Source organism: Notolepis coatsorum (genome assembly GCF_963971535.1).
Source record: "Notolepis coatsorum genome assembly, chromosome: 10".
In the NCBI taxonomy this organism is placed as follows: domain Eukaryota; kingdom Metazoa; phylum Chordata; class Actinopteri; order Aulopiformes; family Paralepididae; genus Notolepis; species Notolepis coatsorum.
In genome coordinates, this window is record NC_140174.1 from 53,340,241 (window position 1) to 53,357,046 (window position 16,806).

Sequence of the window (16,806 nt, forward strand, 5' to 3'; positions counted from 1 at the left end):
ACCAGCCAAAAATAAATAGTGTAATTGTGATAATTACTTCTTTGTATGTCTTCGTCTAAATTGCTTTTCAATCATAGTAATAATCACACCGTGTCTCTACTCTTTAAAATATTAGCATAAAACATTAACATGAAAGAGGGAACTATTCTGGACTGGGTTGGGCTGGGCTGAACTGGGCAGTGAAAGATGCTGGGTTGGACTGGGTTGGGCAGTGAAAGAAAAAAAACGAAGTATGTTGTGAAGTTAACTTTGAACCTCGGTTGTCAAGCCGCGTCAATGTTGTGTATGTATCTGGGTAGGCATCACAACGGTGTTCACTGTGCCTTTAAGACGGCACGGTGGTCTTACGACAGGGCTGTAAAGTACCGTCAAGTGTTGTGGTAACGTCAGTTGGGTTGGTGTGCTGTTGTGCACTGGTTGAGCATGCAATAAAATATCTAACGTTGCGTCGTAGTCCTGTGCGTTTTTGGGAAACATTATAGTCAATATAACAGATACACCTAGCTAACATGGGGCTGGCTGCTTTGAGCACACACACACACACACACACACACACACAGGGCTAACGTTAGCTAGCAAGCAGCTATATAGCTCAAACGCTAACTAGAAGCTAACTACTGTATACAGTTCCAATAGACTAACACCTCTGTGATTTAAATGTGTCCTTAGTAACTTAGACTCGAGGGTTGTACTAGGGTTGGATGCAGTTCCCTGTTGGTCAGTCTGTATGTTTTCCATCTTCTGCTGTGTTTAACGTTATCTGTTTGCGAGTGCTCCCTTGACTGATGCGGGAACTTTTATTAAACATTCTATATGTTCGTGGGTTGGCCAGTACTGCGGGAACTTTTATTAAACATTCTATATGTTCGTGGGTTGGCCAGTACTGCGGGAACTTTTATTAAACATTCTATATGTCCGCGGGTCTTGTGCAGTGCTCTCGTGGCACTGTCAACTAAAGCGAGCACTAGGGCTGCACGATTAATCGTTTTTTAATCGAAATCGCGATTTGGAATGATGCAATTATCAAATCGCCAAGCCTGCAATTAAATTTTTTTTTTTTTTTTTTAACCAGGAAGTCCCATTGAGATACAAGATCTCCTTTGCAAGGTAGACCTGGCCAAGATGACAGCAATAACATTTGCAATACATCACACAGCAATAAAATGTGCGATACATCACACAAGAACATAATAAATGTGCATGTATACAATACATCACATGTAAACACAAAGCAGAATAGTCTACATGATAGTAAAAGTGTATAATACAGGGTAATACAGTAATTTTGCAGTTGGGACCCGACTACAGAAAGCAGCAACATTCTTCTTGTAATTTTTTTTTAAATATGTTATAATCGCATCGCAAATCGCAATCGCAATATCTGTCAGAATAATCGCAATTAGATTATTTCCCAAAATCGTGCAGCCCTAGCGAGCACTCAGAAGACGTGCACCGTTTGCCAGTGAGCGTGATTGCAGAATGTTTTTTTTTGTTTTGTTTACTCGCCAGTGTGGCGAGTGGTCTTCATGAATCACTCGCCATTGCCAACCATAAAAAATACTCGCATTTGGCGAGTAAAATGGCCTAATTTCCTCCCCTGGGCCTATACAAAGAAAACTTTTACTTTTGGACAGATGCAGCACAACAGCCAGGCCTGATCATATGGAAAGGCCAACCTGTGCCACTATCCCATTGCCATATCATGTCCAAGTTGTATTCATAACATTCAGTAATCAAAACATGACAAGTCAATAGCTTTATACAAACCTCAGTCCCTCCAGCTGTACAAAGCATCCAAACTGCATGATGCACACACATTGTGCACACACACGGACATAACAATGCACAGCAATCTACCCGATGCTTAATGCTTATCGTCAGTCAAAAACAGTCGGTTACATTTGTAATAATTACATTACCTCCACTCAAGTCTGCAGCAGGTCTCTCCGCTCGTGGAACAGCATGTCTGTATCAATAGTCTATGAGCTCATGGAACAGCATGTGTGTATCAATAGTCTAGGAGCTCATGGAACAGCATGTCTGTATCAATAGTCTATGAGCTCATGGAACAGCATGTCTGTATCAATAGTCTATGAGCTCATGGAACAGCATGTCTGTATCAATAGTCTATGAGCTCGTGGAACAGCATGTCTGTATCAATAGTCTATGAGCTCATGGAACAGCATGTCTGTATCAATAGTCTATGAGCTCATGGAACAGCATGTCTGTATCAATAGTCTAGGAGCTCATGGAACAGCATGTCTGTATCAATAGTCTAGGAGCTCATGGAACAGCATGTCTGTATCAATAGTCTAGGAGCTCATGGAACAGCATGTCTGTATCAATAGTCTATGAGCTCGTGGAACAGCATGTCTGTATCAATAGTCTAGGAGCTCATGGAACAGCATGTCTGTATCAATAGTCTATGAGCTCGTGGAACAGCATGTCTGTAACTATCAATAGTCTAGGAGCTCATGGAACAGCATGTCTGTATCAATAGTCTAGGAGCTCATGGAACAGCATGTCTGTATCAATAGTCTATGAGCTCGTGGAACAGCATGTCTGTATCAATAGTCTATGAGCTCATGGAACAGCATGTCTGTATCAATAGTCTAGGAGCTCATGGAACAGCATGTCTGTATCAATAGTCTATGAGCTCGTGGAACAGCATGTCTGTATCAATAGTCTATGAGCTCATGGAACAGCATGTCTGTATCAATAGTCTATGAGCTCATGGAACAGCATGTCTGTATCAATAGTCTATGAGCTCGTGGAACAGCATGTCTGTATCAATAGTCTATGAGCTCATGGAACAGCATGTCTGTATCAATAGTCTATGAGCTCATGGAACAGCATGTCTGTATCAATAGTCTATGAGCTCGTGGAACAGCATGTCTGTATCAATAGTCTATGAGCTCATGGAACAGCATGTCTGTATCAATAGTCTATGAGTTCGTGGAACAGCATGTCTGTATCAATAGTCTAGGAGCTCATGGAACAGCATGTCTGTATCAATAGTCTATGAGCTCGTGGAACAGCATATCTGTATCAATAGTCTATGAGCGCTCTTTTGCTGAACAGTTGAAAACATTCCTAACTTCTAAAGCACTAAAACTTGGGTTATAGCTCCCAGCAGAGTCGGGCTGCGATCAAATTGAAACGAACAAGCAAAAAGAAGCCAATAAACCCCCCCCCCCCCCCCGCGGACATGTAGCCCAAATACCTGAAATAAAAAACGTATGGGTGAATAAGGAATAGAGGAGGGTCCACTCACCTCCTGACCCAGACAGCAACCATACTCCTCAGAGACCCTCTTGGCTACAGACATGGCGGCCACACGACGGGGCTGAGTGCAGCCGATCTTCCCCCGTGTGGTGTAGCCCGCCTCAGCCAGGTACTGGGTGATCTGGGTGGTCTTCCCGGAGCCCGTCTCTCCAATCACAATCAGAATCTGGTTGTCATGGACAGCCTATATAAAAGGAACGTGGAAACATTTCATTACATTGGGAGGCATTGGGCTTTTCGACCTAGAAATGAAAATCTCATTCAATTTTTGTTGATGTAACATTACCCAAAACGTAGAAAATGCTGACTAAATCCCTTTGATGTCTATCCCCCTGGATATCAAACAGGATAAAAAACATTTCAGATATCCAATCTGCATAATATATATATTTTTTTTTTATCCACTTTTTCTCCCATTTTCTATATTTTCTCCCATCCAAATTTCGTATCATCCAATTCAACCCTCCCCTGTCACGAACGCCGTTTCTTGCCTCCCACAAGCCGGCTGCAATGTGGACTAAGTCATACATAGCACAAGTCCCCTCCGGTACTTGAGGTAACAGCAGTCGCATCTTTTCACCTGCGCAGCTCGATCTCTCAGTGGCGAGGAGTAACGTGTGGGAGGCTCACGCTGCCCCCGACACTTCCTGATTCCACTGCGCAGGCACACCAACCGACCTGTAGGAGTCGCTGTCCACAACGCCCGATCCCCACCCATCAGTTTCCCACCCCCTAATACGGCCAATGTGTATTAGTACGGACGACCAGCTAAACTGAAAGCAATGTGGAGCGCTGGGATCGAACAGGCGTTCCCAGCGTCTCCGCATTCGTGGCGAGCGCCTTGCCCACTACGCCACGTAGCCGCCCTCCAATCTGCATAATATCTAAATGCTCTGATTGGCCCATCAGTCACATCTAGTCCTGGTCCTCAGCACAGGCATCATCATAGTTCTATCAAGCATCTATAGTGTGTAGTGAACAGAAGGACACGCTCCCTCAGTATACTAGAGGGTGACCCGTCCTAAAACACTTACCGTAATTTTCGGACTATAAGCCGCGCCTTTTCCCCCCATTTTTCGACCCTGCGGCTTATATAACGGTGCGGCTTATATGTGACTCGACGTGACCAAACCCGAAAATGTTAAAATCGAAATATTGCTTTTTTTGACTGCATTGAATGAAATGTTATTTATCTGTTCCATTATTTGCTAAACTTAATACAACTTGTAAATGAGTTAATTCGTTATTTGTCCAACAGTATTGTGTCCCAATGCTGGTGGGAAGACTGTAATTAAACATTAAAACACCTGCGGCTTATAGTCCAGTGCGGCTTATATATGTACACATCATTCAATTTAGCTGCTGCAGCTTATATTCAGGTGCGGCTTATAGTGCGAAAATTACGGTATATCAAATCAAGTCTAACATCTGAAGCTAAAAGAAATTATACTTGTGACATTAGTCCAAAATACTATTTATTTAAACATCACTTCAGTCTGGCTCCAATAAAGACTTGATTTGTTTTTTTATTAAGACGACCCACTGACCTGAATGAGCTGCTCTTTGAGCTTGTAGATGGGCAGACTCTCTCTCTGCTCCAGGATGGACATCTGGGTCTTCTTACCATAGGAAGCCTTGTTGCCTCCAAAAGCATGTTTCTTCCACTCTGGGATGTCATTGGGCATCATACCGATGCCTCGCATGTTGGCTGCAATCTGCCTTCCATCAACTGTAACAAGGGAGAGGAAACGTGCAATAAAAACCAAAGCTGGTTAAGTATGTACTTTGCCCCATAACCCCTCATCAGATCAAGGGTTGAGTTCCTGCATGATGATGACAATGATGTTCCTCCTCCCTACGAACCTCCTCTACCCGCCTCGGGACATACAGTACACTATGGTGGACCACTAAGGAGGGTACAGGAAACCAGATAACCATCTTCAGCACTGGCAACCCTCAGGGATGCTTGCCTGCCTGCCACAGCAGAGGAAGTCTTGATTGTCAGCCAGTGGAACGGGCTGTGGTTGGATAAAAACAGACCGGGTGCCAAGCGCTAAATGACCCCTTAATGGAAATCTAATTACACCAACAGCAAAGACTGTTGGGGGGGGGGGCAAAGTAGAATGGAACTCATCTCAAGTAGAGATGCAACACCCACACTACAACAGTGCAAGTTGGCCTATAAACCCACCCTCCGGTCATGAATATTTTAGGAGAATACCAAGTAGTTGCATCCCGACCTGGTGTCCCCTCAGTCGGAAATCTTGTTATATATAAATCTAAAAAGATTAGCAGGCAGGGGTGAGGTGGTAGATGTAAGGCTGGAATTCTATGCTAATTCTGAGCTGGCAGATGTTTTAATGGCTAGGCAACAATAGAGGCCTTTCACAAAATGTTTAGGATGCCCGTTTCTCCTCCACGATGGGAGAAATAATAGTTGCTACGTGCAAAACAATGGTTGCTATGATATATGGGACAGACAAACAAAAAAGATTCGTCTTATTACTGAATCTCATGAACAGGTCGCAGTGGAAAAGTAAGGTCACGGTTTTCCAATGTCTCACCTACTCTTACCACTACACAAAAATCAGGCATTTTCTTCCAAGCGACTACCAGCGGTTACCATGGAGCAGCGCGAATTACTAGATTACAAAAACATCAAGGAAAATTATGATTCAACCCACAGCACACTGTGTTTCACACGAAAGATAATGACTGTTGCACAACGTGCTTCCGCTATGGAACACAAGAGAGGCTGGAATGTGACTGTGAAGAGATTTCTGTCACGGATTGCAAAATGGAAGATAGAGAAAATAGCGATGAGAAAAAGAGACTGGCCCTAAAAATCGCCAGAAATTGTCAAAAATGTTGGATCATTTCAAGCGGAAAGAAAAAAATGAAAACTCTGTACAGTGTGTCTATTTTATACAATGGCATGCAAATTGTATTTTTTGTTGCCGGTTGTTATTTCGTATAACACACTCCACGTGACCCCAGAACCCGCCCACAACAGAATAACTTTTTTTCCGAATCACTCCGCCATTCATTGTTTTTATGAATGAAACCAAGATGGCGGACAATAATCTTTATGAATGGATGTATTGATTTCGTCATAACGACTCATTCAAAAAAAGATAAAGTCACCTGGAATATGTTAGTTGTTTACACAATGTTGGATTATGTAATTGGTTTGTCATGACTCATTGTAAAACAAAATATAAATCGCGGGGGGGGTCTGAAGGGAGTGGCCACTGGCTGAGTGCTCTCTGTGTCGGTGTCGGAGAGGAGAGAAGCACAGACAACATGAGAGGAGAGATAAGACGCACCTAAGTCCATTGCGGGGTGAACATTTGCCGCAAAACATTAATATCTTTGGAACCGTGTGTGTTAAATTGTATCTGAATCGGGAGATGATCTTCTCTCGTCACAATTGAAATTGTATTTCTCCGTCGCGCAAAAGCTGGCTGGCAGTCTCATTGAATAATATAAGTCTGTAAATGTATACAGCAGGAGAAGCCGGAGAAGGAAAAAAGACATGCTGACATTGACGAAAACGAACGTATCATTGTACATTTTGATCTATGTACATGTATGATGTTACCCCGAATACGTAAAGCCGCGGGCACCGACACGATTTACACCAATCATTGTTTTAAGAAGCACAGTGAAGTTACCGGTTGTTATTTCGTATAACACACTCCACGTGACCCCAGAACCTCAATGTAAATAAACCATAATCACCCTACAAAAACAGTACTGTATTTGTAAATCTGGTATGTCATAAATGTATAGATATAGCAGTACTGTCTATCTGTATGTCATGTATGTCTTTTTTTTTGATCCACTTTTTCTCCCATTTTCTATATTTTCTCCCATCCCAATTTCGTATCATCCAATTCAACCCTCCCCTGTCACGAACGCTGTTTCTTGCCTCCCACAAGCCGGCTGCAATGTGGACTAAGTCATACATAGCACAAGTCCCCTCCGGTACTTGAGGTAACAGCAGTCGCATCTTTTCACCTGCGCAGCTCGATCTCTGTGGCGAGGAGTAACGCGTGGGAGGCTCACGCTGCCCCCGACACTTCCTGATTCTACTGCGCAGGCGCACCAACCGACCTGTAGGAGTCGCTGTCCACAACGCCCGATCCCCACCCATCAGTTTCCCACCCCCTAATACGGCCAATGTGTATTAGTACGGACGACCAGCTAAACTGAAAGCAATGTGGAGCGCTGAGATCGAACAGGCGATCCCAGCGTCTCCGCATTCGTGGCGAGCGCCTTGCCCACTACGCCTGTATGTCATGTATGTCTGTAAACTTGTGCATAACGGAGTGTGGCTCTATAACAGAGTAATTTTATATGAAGTTTGTTGTTAGATGGTCTGTCCACCGGGAGCCGCCCAAGCACCCATAATGGAGGAGCCGCTACTCTCAGAGGTCTATGAGACAGGCGTTGTACTCTTAAACAGTGCTGTATTTCTGTAGATCTGGTATGTCATAAATGTCTGGATGGAACAGTACTGTCTATCTGTATGTTGTGTATGTTGTGTATGTCATATAGGGCTGCAACTAATGACTAATTTGGTAGTCGACTAATCTGCCGATAATTTTTTCGATTAGTCGACTAATCGAAAACCAATGTAAACAACAACAAAAAAAAAAAAAAAAAAAAAAAAAAAAAAACGTTTTTTTTTTTTTTTTTTAATTACCTATCTTTGTGAAAGTGGCTTCTCAGCTCTGGTCCAGCTGAAGACAGAGCAGAGGAACAGATTGGACATTGAGCATGACCTCAGAGTTGCTTGTCTACCATCACCCCAGACTTTGAGACTCTTGTCAGGACCAAACAACAACATCATAACATGATGATCCCATAGCAAATTAAAATAATGACTCATGAAACATTTTAATTTGGATCTTTAAGCCACTTTAAATGAAAATGTATTTGAAGAACAATACAGCAATCACTCATAACAAGATAAATAAATTAAATAATACAAATTAAAGTGGAAGTGTACTTTAAATAACTTTTGTTTGCTGTGTGTGAGAGGAGTCCGTGTGTGTGTGTATGTGTGTGTGTCTTACTCTGATCGCTGTGTGAGTGAGAGGAGTGTGTGTACTGTGTAATTTGTGTGTGTCTTACTCTGATCGCTGTGTGAGTGAGAGGTGTGTACTGTGTAATTTGTGTATGTGTGTGTGTCTTACTCTGATCGCTGTGTGTGAGTGAGAGGAGTGTGAATGTGTGTGTGTCTTACTCTGATCGCTGTGTGTGAGTGAGAGGAGTGTGAATGTGTGTGTGTCTTACTCTGATCGCTGTGTGTGAGAGAGAGGAGTGTGAATGTGTGTGTGTCTTACTCTGATCGCTGTGTGTGAGTGAGAGGAGTGTGTATGTGTGTGTGTCTTACTCTGATCGCTGTGTGTGAGTGAGAGGAGTGTGTATGTGTGTGTCTTACTCTGATCGCTGTGTGTGAGTGAGAGGAGTGAGTGTGTAATGTATTGTGTGTCTAGTCTGATCATCATCTCCTGCAGGGGAACAATGTTTTCAATGTCCAAAATTTGCTATGGGATCATCATGTTATGATGTTGTCTGGAACCCTGAGAAGCCACTCTCACAAAGATAGGTAGTGCACAAAAAAAATAAAAAAAAAATTTTTTTAATGACTAATCGACGCAACAATTTCTCGTCAACGATTTTTTATAATCGACGTTGTCGATTATGTCGACTAATCGTTGCAGCCCTAATGTCATATATGTTATGATGAATTGAAAATGGGGGACCCTGATGTAAACAAGACGAAAGTCTTTCTCTGGTCTGCATCCCCTTAACAATTGTGTGTATTGAGCTGTACTGTACCCATTCTGCAATTGTTTGAGAAGCACCGTTGTTAAAAAATTTACGAATGCAGGCTTCCAATCGAGGGAGATTATGTCCGTTACTGGCCATAAATGTGAGTCTTCCCTGCAATCATATTGGACCCCAAATTTTGAAGACAGACGAAATTATAGCCATATTCTTGCAGGCTCATCTGCGCAAAAGCGCATTGCAGAAGGTGCAGAAGGTTCTGAGAATTCTGTTCCAGCTAAGAGGCAAAATAACGACAGATACTTTTTTCACAAACTGCACTATAACCGGGAATGTTACCATCAATGTAAATAAACCATAATCACCCTACAAAAACAGTACTGTATTTGTAAATCTGGTATGTCATAAATGTATAGATGTAGCAGTACTGTCTATCTGTATGTCATATATGTTAATAATAAAAAAGAAAAATCAATCAATCAAGCATGACTTCCATTGGATCTACGTTTTGTTTTGGGATCTACTTTTTCTGTTTTTGAATAAATCTCCATTATGCTTCAATTACTGTGTGTTTATAATAATAATAATAATAATAAGGTTGGGTGAATTGGGTCATTGTATAAAAGACATTACATCACTTGAAGTCATGTGTTATAGGAATTAGATCACGCCTAAGATTGGAATAATCTTTTTAGAGAACATCTGATCTGAGGTAAGCAATTTATTTTACCAGTCTTGGGGTAATCGGATCTATTTTCACAGAGATATCAGCGTGTGCCCCATGCGTGTGTGTGTGTGTGTGTGTGCGTGCGATCATGAGAATATATTTTTCAGATCGTTTCTCTAGCGTGCATAAGTACACATAATGCTATCAATAATCTAGCGTTTATTTGAAAACGATTCATAAATAGGCCGAAAAATGACGTTTTTAGTGTATTCCAGAATATTCCAGTAAATGCCGTTTATCACGGAATCTATGTATTTTCCTGAAAAACTAGGGCTTTTCAAAATGCTATAAAACGGAAATGAACCGATTAAAAAACAATCCGTTTCGACAATGTTGACTGCAAACAAGTCATTGATAAGCGACGGGCAGATTAGACACATAGCCATAATTTAAGACAGAGATTATGCGTTCACAACGCTATCATTGAAGTGGGTGGTGGCATTCAACCATGTTTTACCATGGTGGCAATCAAAGTGTTAAGGTAAATCTATGTTATGATTACTAGTTGAAATGATGGCTAGTAAAGAATGTACATTAATGTTAATTATGGTTACATGTAGGGCTGCAACTAACGATTATTTTGGTAGTCGACTAATCTGTCGATAATTTTTTCGATTAGTCGACTAATCTAACGATTATTTCTGTCACACCCTCCATCTCTGCTTCCTGTGGGCGTGGCTCCTTTTCCGGGCTCTTAGCAGACTTCTTAGCTTAACATAACAGACCGACAGTAAGTTTTGGGGAACTAATGGGATAACTGGGGTTGCAACAAAAGTGCAACTAGGGCTAAAAACACAATGAAATTAAATAATAATAATAATAAATAATATATCCTTATTAGCAGACTTCTTAGCTTAACATCCCAGGGAACTAATGGGATAACTGGGGATGTTGTTTGCTCCTGACAAGAGTCTCAAAGTCTGGGGTGATGGTAGACAAAGCAACTCTGAGGTCATGCTCAATGTCCAATCTGTTCCTCTGCTTTGTCTTCAGCTGGACCAGAGCTGAGAAGCCACTTTCACAAAGATAGGTAGTGCAAAAAAATAAAAATAAAAAATGTATATGACTCATCGACGCAAAAATTCGGCGTAGACGAGTTTTTATGATCGACGTCGTCGATTATGTCGACTAATCGTTGCAGCCCTAGTTACATGTAATGGCTGGATAAGAACGTAAATCAATACGGTGGCTAGTTATTATGTTAAGATCTTAAGTTATCCAATTTGCTCAAGAAAATAACCATAGAAAAGCTAAAGTTATTTGTTATCCGATTAATCGATGGAATAACGGGTAGATAACGTCATTACTAAAATAATCAATAGCTGTGTCCCTAGGTTACCGGCAGCCATTTTGGAAGAGACGGCTACACAAACATTGCGTGCAAGGCCTCTATTAGGCTGATTGCCCAGGAGCCTCGGCAGCGGGTTGTTTTGATGGATGGATGATGTACATCGGCCCGCTGCCTAATGGGTTTTCCACAGCCTCACCGTCTGGCAGAGGGTCCACCCAGTGCTTGTTGAGGCCCATCGGGATGGAGTCCATCTCGGCCTCGCGTGCGGCCTGCTTCAACTCCCGCCTCTCCTTAGCCAGAGCACTCTGCATCATGGCCGCCTGGGATAGGGAGCCGTCTGGATTCTGAAGGGAGAGGACGGGAATGACGTATTACACACGCGGTCCTGTTTGGCTCAGTGAGCAGGGCGCTGACGCGGCCAGGGTCAGGGGTTCCGAGTCCCACTGGAGCCGCCGGTACTGAAAAATGTATGCAGTCGCTAAGAGCACCATGTCACAGTAATAGAAAAGCACTATAGGAATGCAGCCGTTCACTCACACACATAACAGTCCTTTTGAAAGTAAAAATCTATAAATAGTGGGAAAATTTGGAAGTAGAATCTGGAAGTATTTTCATTACACTGCCCAGCATGTTTTGATGGCCAAGTTAAAATCAACACTCAGATTTCCACAAGCAGATTCTCTAAAAGCCCCTTCCTCCCCCAAGCACAGATTTCTTTTTCAACTTGGCACATCTCTAAATACGGTACATAAACCCACATGAGCCCCTTTTCCACTGCCGGAACATTTCCCCGGGAACTAGGGGCCCTTTCAGGAACTCCATGCGCTTCCAGAAGTTCTGGGTCATTATTCTACCCCCCCCCCATCCCTGCTCTGGGGGTTGGAAGTGCAGAAACCTTGGGGATAGTGCTTGCCGTGCTGGACATTCTGAATAGTCTAGTACTCGCAGTATTTTAATTTCATTTAGTTTTTAATCATCTGCAGCACAAACCAGTTTTTTGGTTAATTGAGCTATGCATTAAAAACATTTTCCCCCAGCGAATCTTTTAGTTAAATCAATATTGTGCTGTCAGATCAGGCCTAAGTATGTAGCTCAAGTACTTAGAGACATTTAATGTCCATTTCATTTTTCTTCTTCAGCAAATCTCTTAGTTACAACAAGATTGCTAAGCAGGTGAAATTTTTGCAAATCAATTAGTTAAAGATCGCTATTGCCCATTACTGGGCAACTCAACAATCTACTAAGCCCTGTTTGGAAATATTATTCATCTCGACTCCAGTGAGCTGCCAGTGCAACGGTCTGTTGCATGTTCCTGTTCAATGTGAGGACCATTATCTGGCAGGAGTGTGCGGGGAACACTGGTCAGAAACGCATCACCATGTGCGATGGAGCAGGTACATGTTGGGACATAACAAGACGGTGACATACCTTGACGATCTTGACGGGGCTCATGTCCATGCTTTGTTTGGTGTGTCCCCTCAAGAACGGAGGCTCCTCCTCCACCAGCTCAATCTCCAAATCCTCGTCTGAGTGACAAAGAGTAAGACCAATCAGCCCGCTGTCTGCTAAAAACGTATTGCTTTTCCTTTATTTCTAATTAGAGTTGTTCCGATACCGATTCCAGTATCGGAAATGCCTCCGATACAGCCTAAAATGCTGGTATCGGCGGGTACACCGAAAGTCTAGCCTCCAATCCCATATGACGTAATTTATCAACAGCACGTGCGGTATCCTCCTGCTGAGAGTGAGCATTATAAAACAAACGTGTTTTTAAATCGACTGTGAATTAAAGTGTCAATGCCATTTGTCATTTTAACAGCAGATACTTTCTTAAAAGCCATCGTCCCGACAGAGCGGTGTTGACGGGGAGCTCTGATGTGTTTGTTGCTGGTGTTATTAGCATTAGCTGAAGAGCTAACCGAAAAGCTAGTTTTAGCTTTAACGTTACCTTGGCTAAAGTTGGGGCTATTCATAATCCAGCAATAATGGCTGCAGACCTGCAAGCAAAGTACAGCAAGTTGGCAAAGGAGTATTCCAAGGTAAATCATTTTCACCAGTAACGTTACATTGTCTTTCCATCTAGCTCACACTAACTGGCTAACCTAGCTCACGTTAACGTCGTCACTGATCCACCTCTCGCACATTAATGACATGTTGCGGACAGCCATACCGGTGACAATGTTTAGCTTTTAGTGCCAAAGGATAAGAGTCTGAGGCGAAGTCTCAAAAGAAAATGTTGAATATTTATTGTGCATTAGAAATCCCAACATAAACGTTACTACTAGTCAGAGCCTCTGCTACTAGCTAACTGAACCGGAGCACCTGGATAGTGCAACAACGTATAACGTCCGTGCGGAACCAATGTCCCAACAACCGTTCCGTGGGTGAACTCATTGAGCATAGTTGTTGTCAATTAATGATACTAATACTAATCTATGCAATCACCTGTTGTTGAATAAATACCATTACTTTCTAGTTCTTACTAAAAAAAAACAGTGTATATAAAACAGTATGTGTAGCTGTATAAAAAAAAATATATATATATATGTTTTATATAATATAAATATAATTTTTTTAATGTATGCACTGGTATCGGATCAGTATCGGTATCTTATCGGATCGGGAAGGAAGAAATGGTATCGGAACATCTCTATTTGTTTCGAATATAGATTCTCCTTTGTTTTCTGCTAGTGGGGAAAATAAAGAGTTGCTTTAAAAAAGGATGATCGTAAATATATCCATTCATTTTTACCTTCCTCGTCATCGACTTTTGGAAGGATCCCGGTCTCATCGTCAAAGTCGGGGAACTCTTCTTTTGACAGAACATTTGCAGCAATCATCTGAGGGCAGAGAAGAGGCATGGCTAAATTAGCATCCAAACTAAATCAGTGAAGAACTTTTTATGGGATTACGATCATCATTTTGTTGTCTTCATCTATAAACAACAGGTACCACTGAACTACAGAGAAGGACACAAATAAAAACAGACACAGACAAGATGGAGAGAAAACCATAACTACTGCCAAGCTGAGTAAACAGAGAAGGTGCCAAGGGCCAACCTGCTTGATCTCCCATTTCTCTGGGTCAGAGATCTTGGTGAGCCTCTTGCGCTCCATCGTATCGTCCTGTTCCAGCTCGGGGGGGTGGCCCAGTTTGAGGTTGGTGGGACGATCGGGGTTCCTCATGGAGGTCTCCTCCACTCCGTCAGGTCCCACGTTCTTCCTCCTGTTGGGGTTCAGGTCCTCACCCGTCTCCTGGTCCACATCCTGGAAGACAATGAATTGATTTGTTAATTGCGCCGAAGAACCACATAACTCCCGTTTAGATGGTTTTTTTGGAGAGCCTGTGTATTTGCAGTTGTAAAGCCAATTAAAATCACTTGGAGTGTGAATGTGATATATCACCAGAAAGTACTCTACTGTCTATAACTATGAATGAAGACAACACTCTTAACTTACCATCTTTAGACAATAAAGTGTCAAAAAGAATGGGCCTCATGCAAGAACCATGCATAATGCAGATATAATCTTAAAAGGGGACCTATTGTGAAAATGGCCTTTTCCTGTTTTGCATAATTTTTTCAGAATGAAGGGTTGTTGTACCTCATCCCATTTCTGCTTTGCACTAGATAGTACTGTACATTAGTACACTGCATAGTATTGTATATTATATGGTAACTCAGAACATTGTACATATGTCTATACCGAACACTGTGACCTCATTTTCTTCTTCTAAATTACATGCTATACTATGTTATTTGATACTATCTTGTCTAGCACAGTCTCTGGAGCGTAACAGTAAGAAGCATTTTGTATGAAAGTATTCTGTACTTCTGTATGACAACTATTAAAGAAACTTGAAACTTGAACTTGAACTCCAAACAGAGAACATGTAAAAAAAAATATGTGCATTGTGCCTTTTCTGCAGTTCAGCTGCGACAAGAACCCTCCCTCTTGAAACGAGCCATTCGGAATTGCAGCCACAATCACAGTAGTTAGTAAGACAACAGAAATAATCAAGTAATCTAAGTTGCTTAAGAAAATAATCATAGAAAAGCTCAAGTAATTTTTTTTAGACTTAAAACCTCTCTTTACCAAAGCATTTGGCTGACTTTACACTCTTATACTGCACTATTTATCTGTGATTGACATTGCACTAGGGCTGAACGATTAATCGATTTTAAATCAAAATCGCGATTTGGAATGATGCAATTATCAAATCGCCAAAAAAAAGAAATCGCATTTTATTTTATTTTTTATTATTATTATTTAACCAGGAAGTCCCATTGAGATACAAGATCGGTTTGGGAGAGGGAGGTAAGGGGTTTTAGATTGTGTGTTGTGAAGTTTAGACTTCAGAGAGGGAGAGTAAAGTACAGAAAAAAAAAAGGTACCGTTGGGTACCGGTATCGATTCCCAGGTAAAAAGAAACATTTTCAGGCTCGGTGTCCTGAAAAGACCCACCGTGTAGGCCAGATGCAAGGCGCATTTTACAATAAACCTCTGTGGGGCTGCTTAAAAAAAAGAAATATCGCTAATTTAATCGCAATATCTGTCAGAAAAATCACAATTAGATTATTTCCCAAAATCGTGCAGCCCTACATTGCACTATGTTATATTGCACTGTTTCTCTATGTTTTATTCCCTTTTTATGTTTTTATATCCAAGGCTGGGTGATATGGCCAAAAACTTTATCGCAATAAAATAAAATAATTTTCACATCACTCGATATCGATAATTATCGCCGATATAATTTCTGTCAAGTTTAATTAACTTCTTATGCCCGGCGCCATTCTTCTACGCAGTAAACACGGCCCAGTGCATAGATTATTATATTCCACCAGGGGGCAACCTACCGCCACTGGATTATATGCATTATAAGAATGGAACTAACACAGTTAGCCAGAGCAAGCGGTGTATCACACGACAATGTAGGGGTGGACGGTATGGTCTAAAATTTATATCACGGTATAATTTGAAGCATAGACGGTAACGGTATATATCACGGTATCAGTGTTTCTGTTAGAATAAATTTTTTTGCCTGATAGGCAGGTTATATAAAGAATGACATCCTCAAGGCATGTATATTTATAATATTTTAACTTAAAACTAGGCTACTTTTGCATATAAAGTCATTATATTCCAAATAAAATAAGTCCCGAGTCGAGACTCCTGCTGTGAACAGTTTCAAGTACCTCGGAGCCCACATATCCGAGGACTTGACATGGACCACACACATTGACAGTGTTGTGAAGAAGGCACGACAACGCCTCTACTTCCTCAGGCGCCTAAGGAAGTTCCAAGTCAGTCAGAAGATCCTTAGGAACTTCTACTCATGTACAATAGAGAGCATCCTGACCGGCAACATCACCTCCTGGTTTGGGAATAGCACTGCACAAGACCGTAGCAGACTACAAAGAGTGACACGTTCAGCCGAACGCACAATTAGAGGGGGGCTTCCCACCCTCCAGAACATTTACAACAAGCGGTGCAAGGGGAAGGCTAAGAGAATTATTAAGGACTCGAGCCACCCGAACAACTGCCTCTTTGAACTGCTGCCGTCAGGCAAGCGATACCGGAGTCTTATGGCGAGCACAGAAAGACTCAGAAGGAGCTTCTATCCCCAGGCCATCAGGCTGCTAAACGAACAATAATCGCTAAACGAACAATAATCACTATGCAACAACCATCAAATGCACACAGCA

The 16,806-nt window shown here is 41.9% G+C and overlaps 1 protein-coding gene across 2 annotated transcripts in view; it reads right to left on the minus strand.

The window, feature by feature from the left end:
* Nucleotides 1–16,806, minus strand: part of LOC311236112 (ATP-dependent RNA helicase DHX8-like) — a 90,265-nt gene that overhangs the window by 54,665 nt on the left and 18,794 nt on the right. For both annotated transcript variants that reach the window (XM_084323722.1, XM_084323721.1), the window contains exons 8-13: nt 14,162–14,368; nt 13,855–13,942; nt 12,531–12,628; nt 11,299–11,446; nt 4,833–5,014; nt 3,275–3,469 (exon numbers count right to left, since the gene is read on the minus strand). In XM_084323722.1, the coding sequence (XP_084179848.1) occupies nt 3,275–3,469; nt 4,833–5,014; nt 11,299–11,446; nt 12,531–12,628; nt 13,855–13,942; nt 14,162–14,368 (918 nt within the window). The remainder of the gene's footprint in view (nt 1–3,274; nt 3,470–4,832; nt 5,015–11,298; nt 11,447–12,530; nt 12,629–13,854; nt 13,943–14,161; nt 14,369–16,806) is intronic.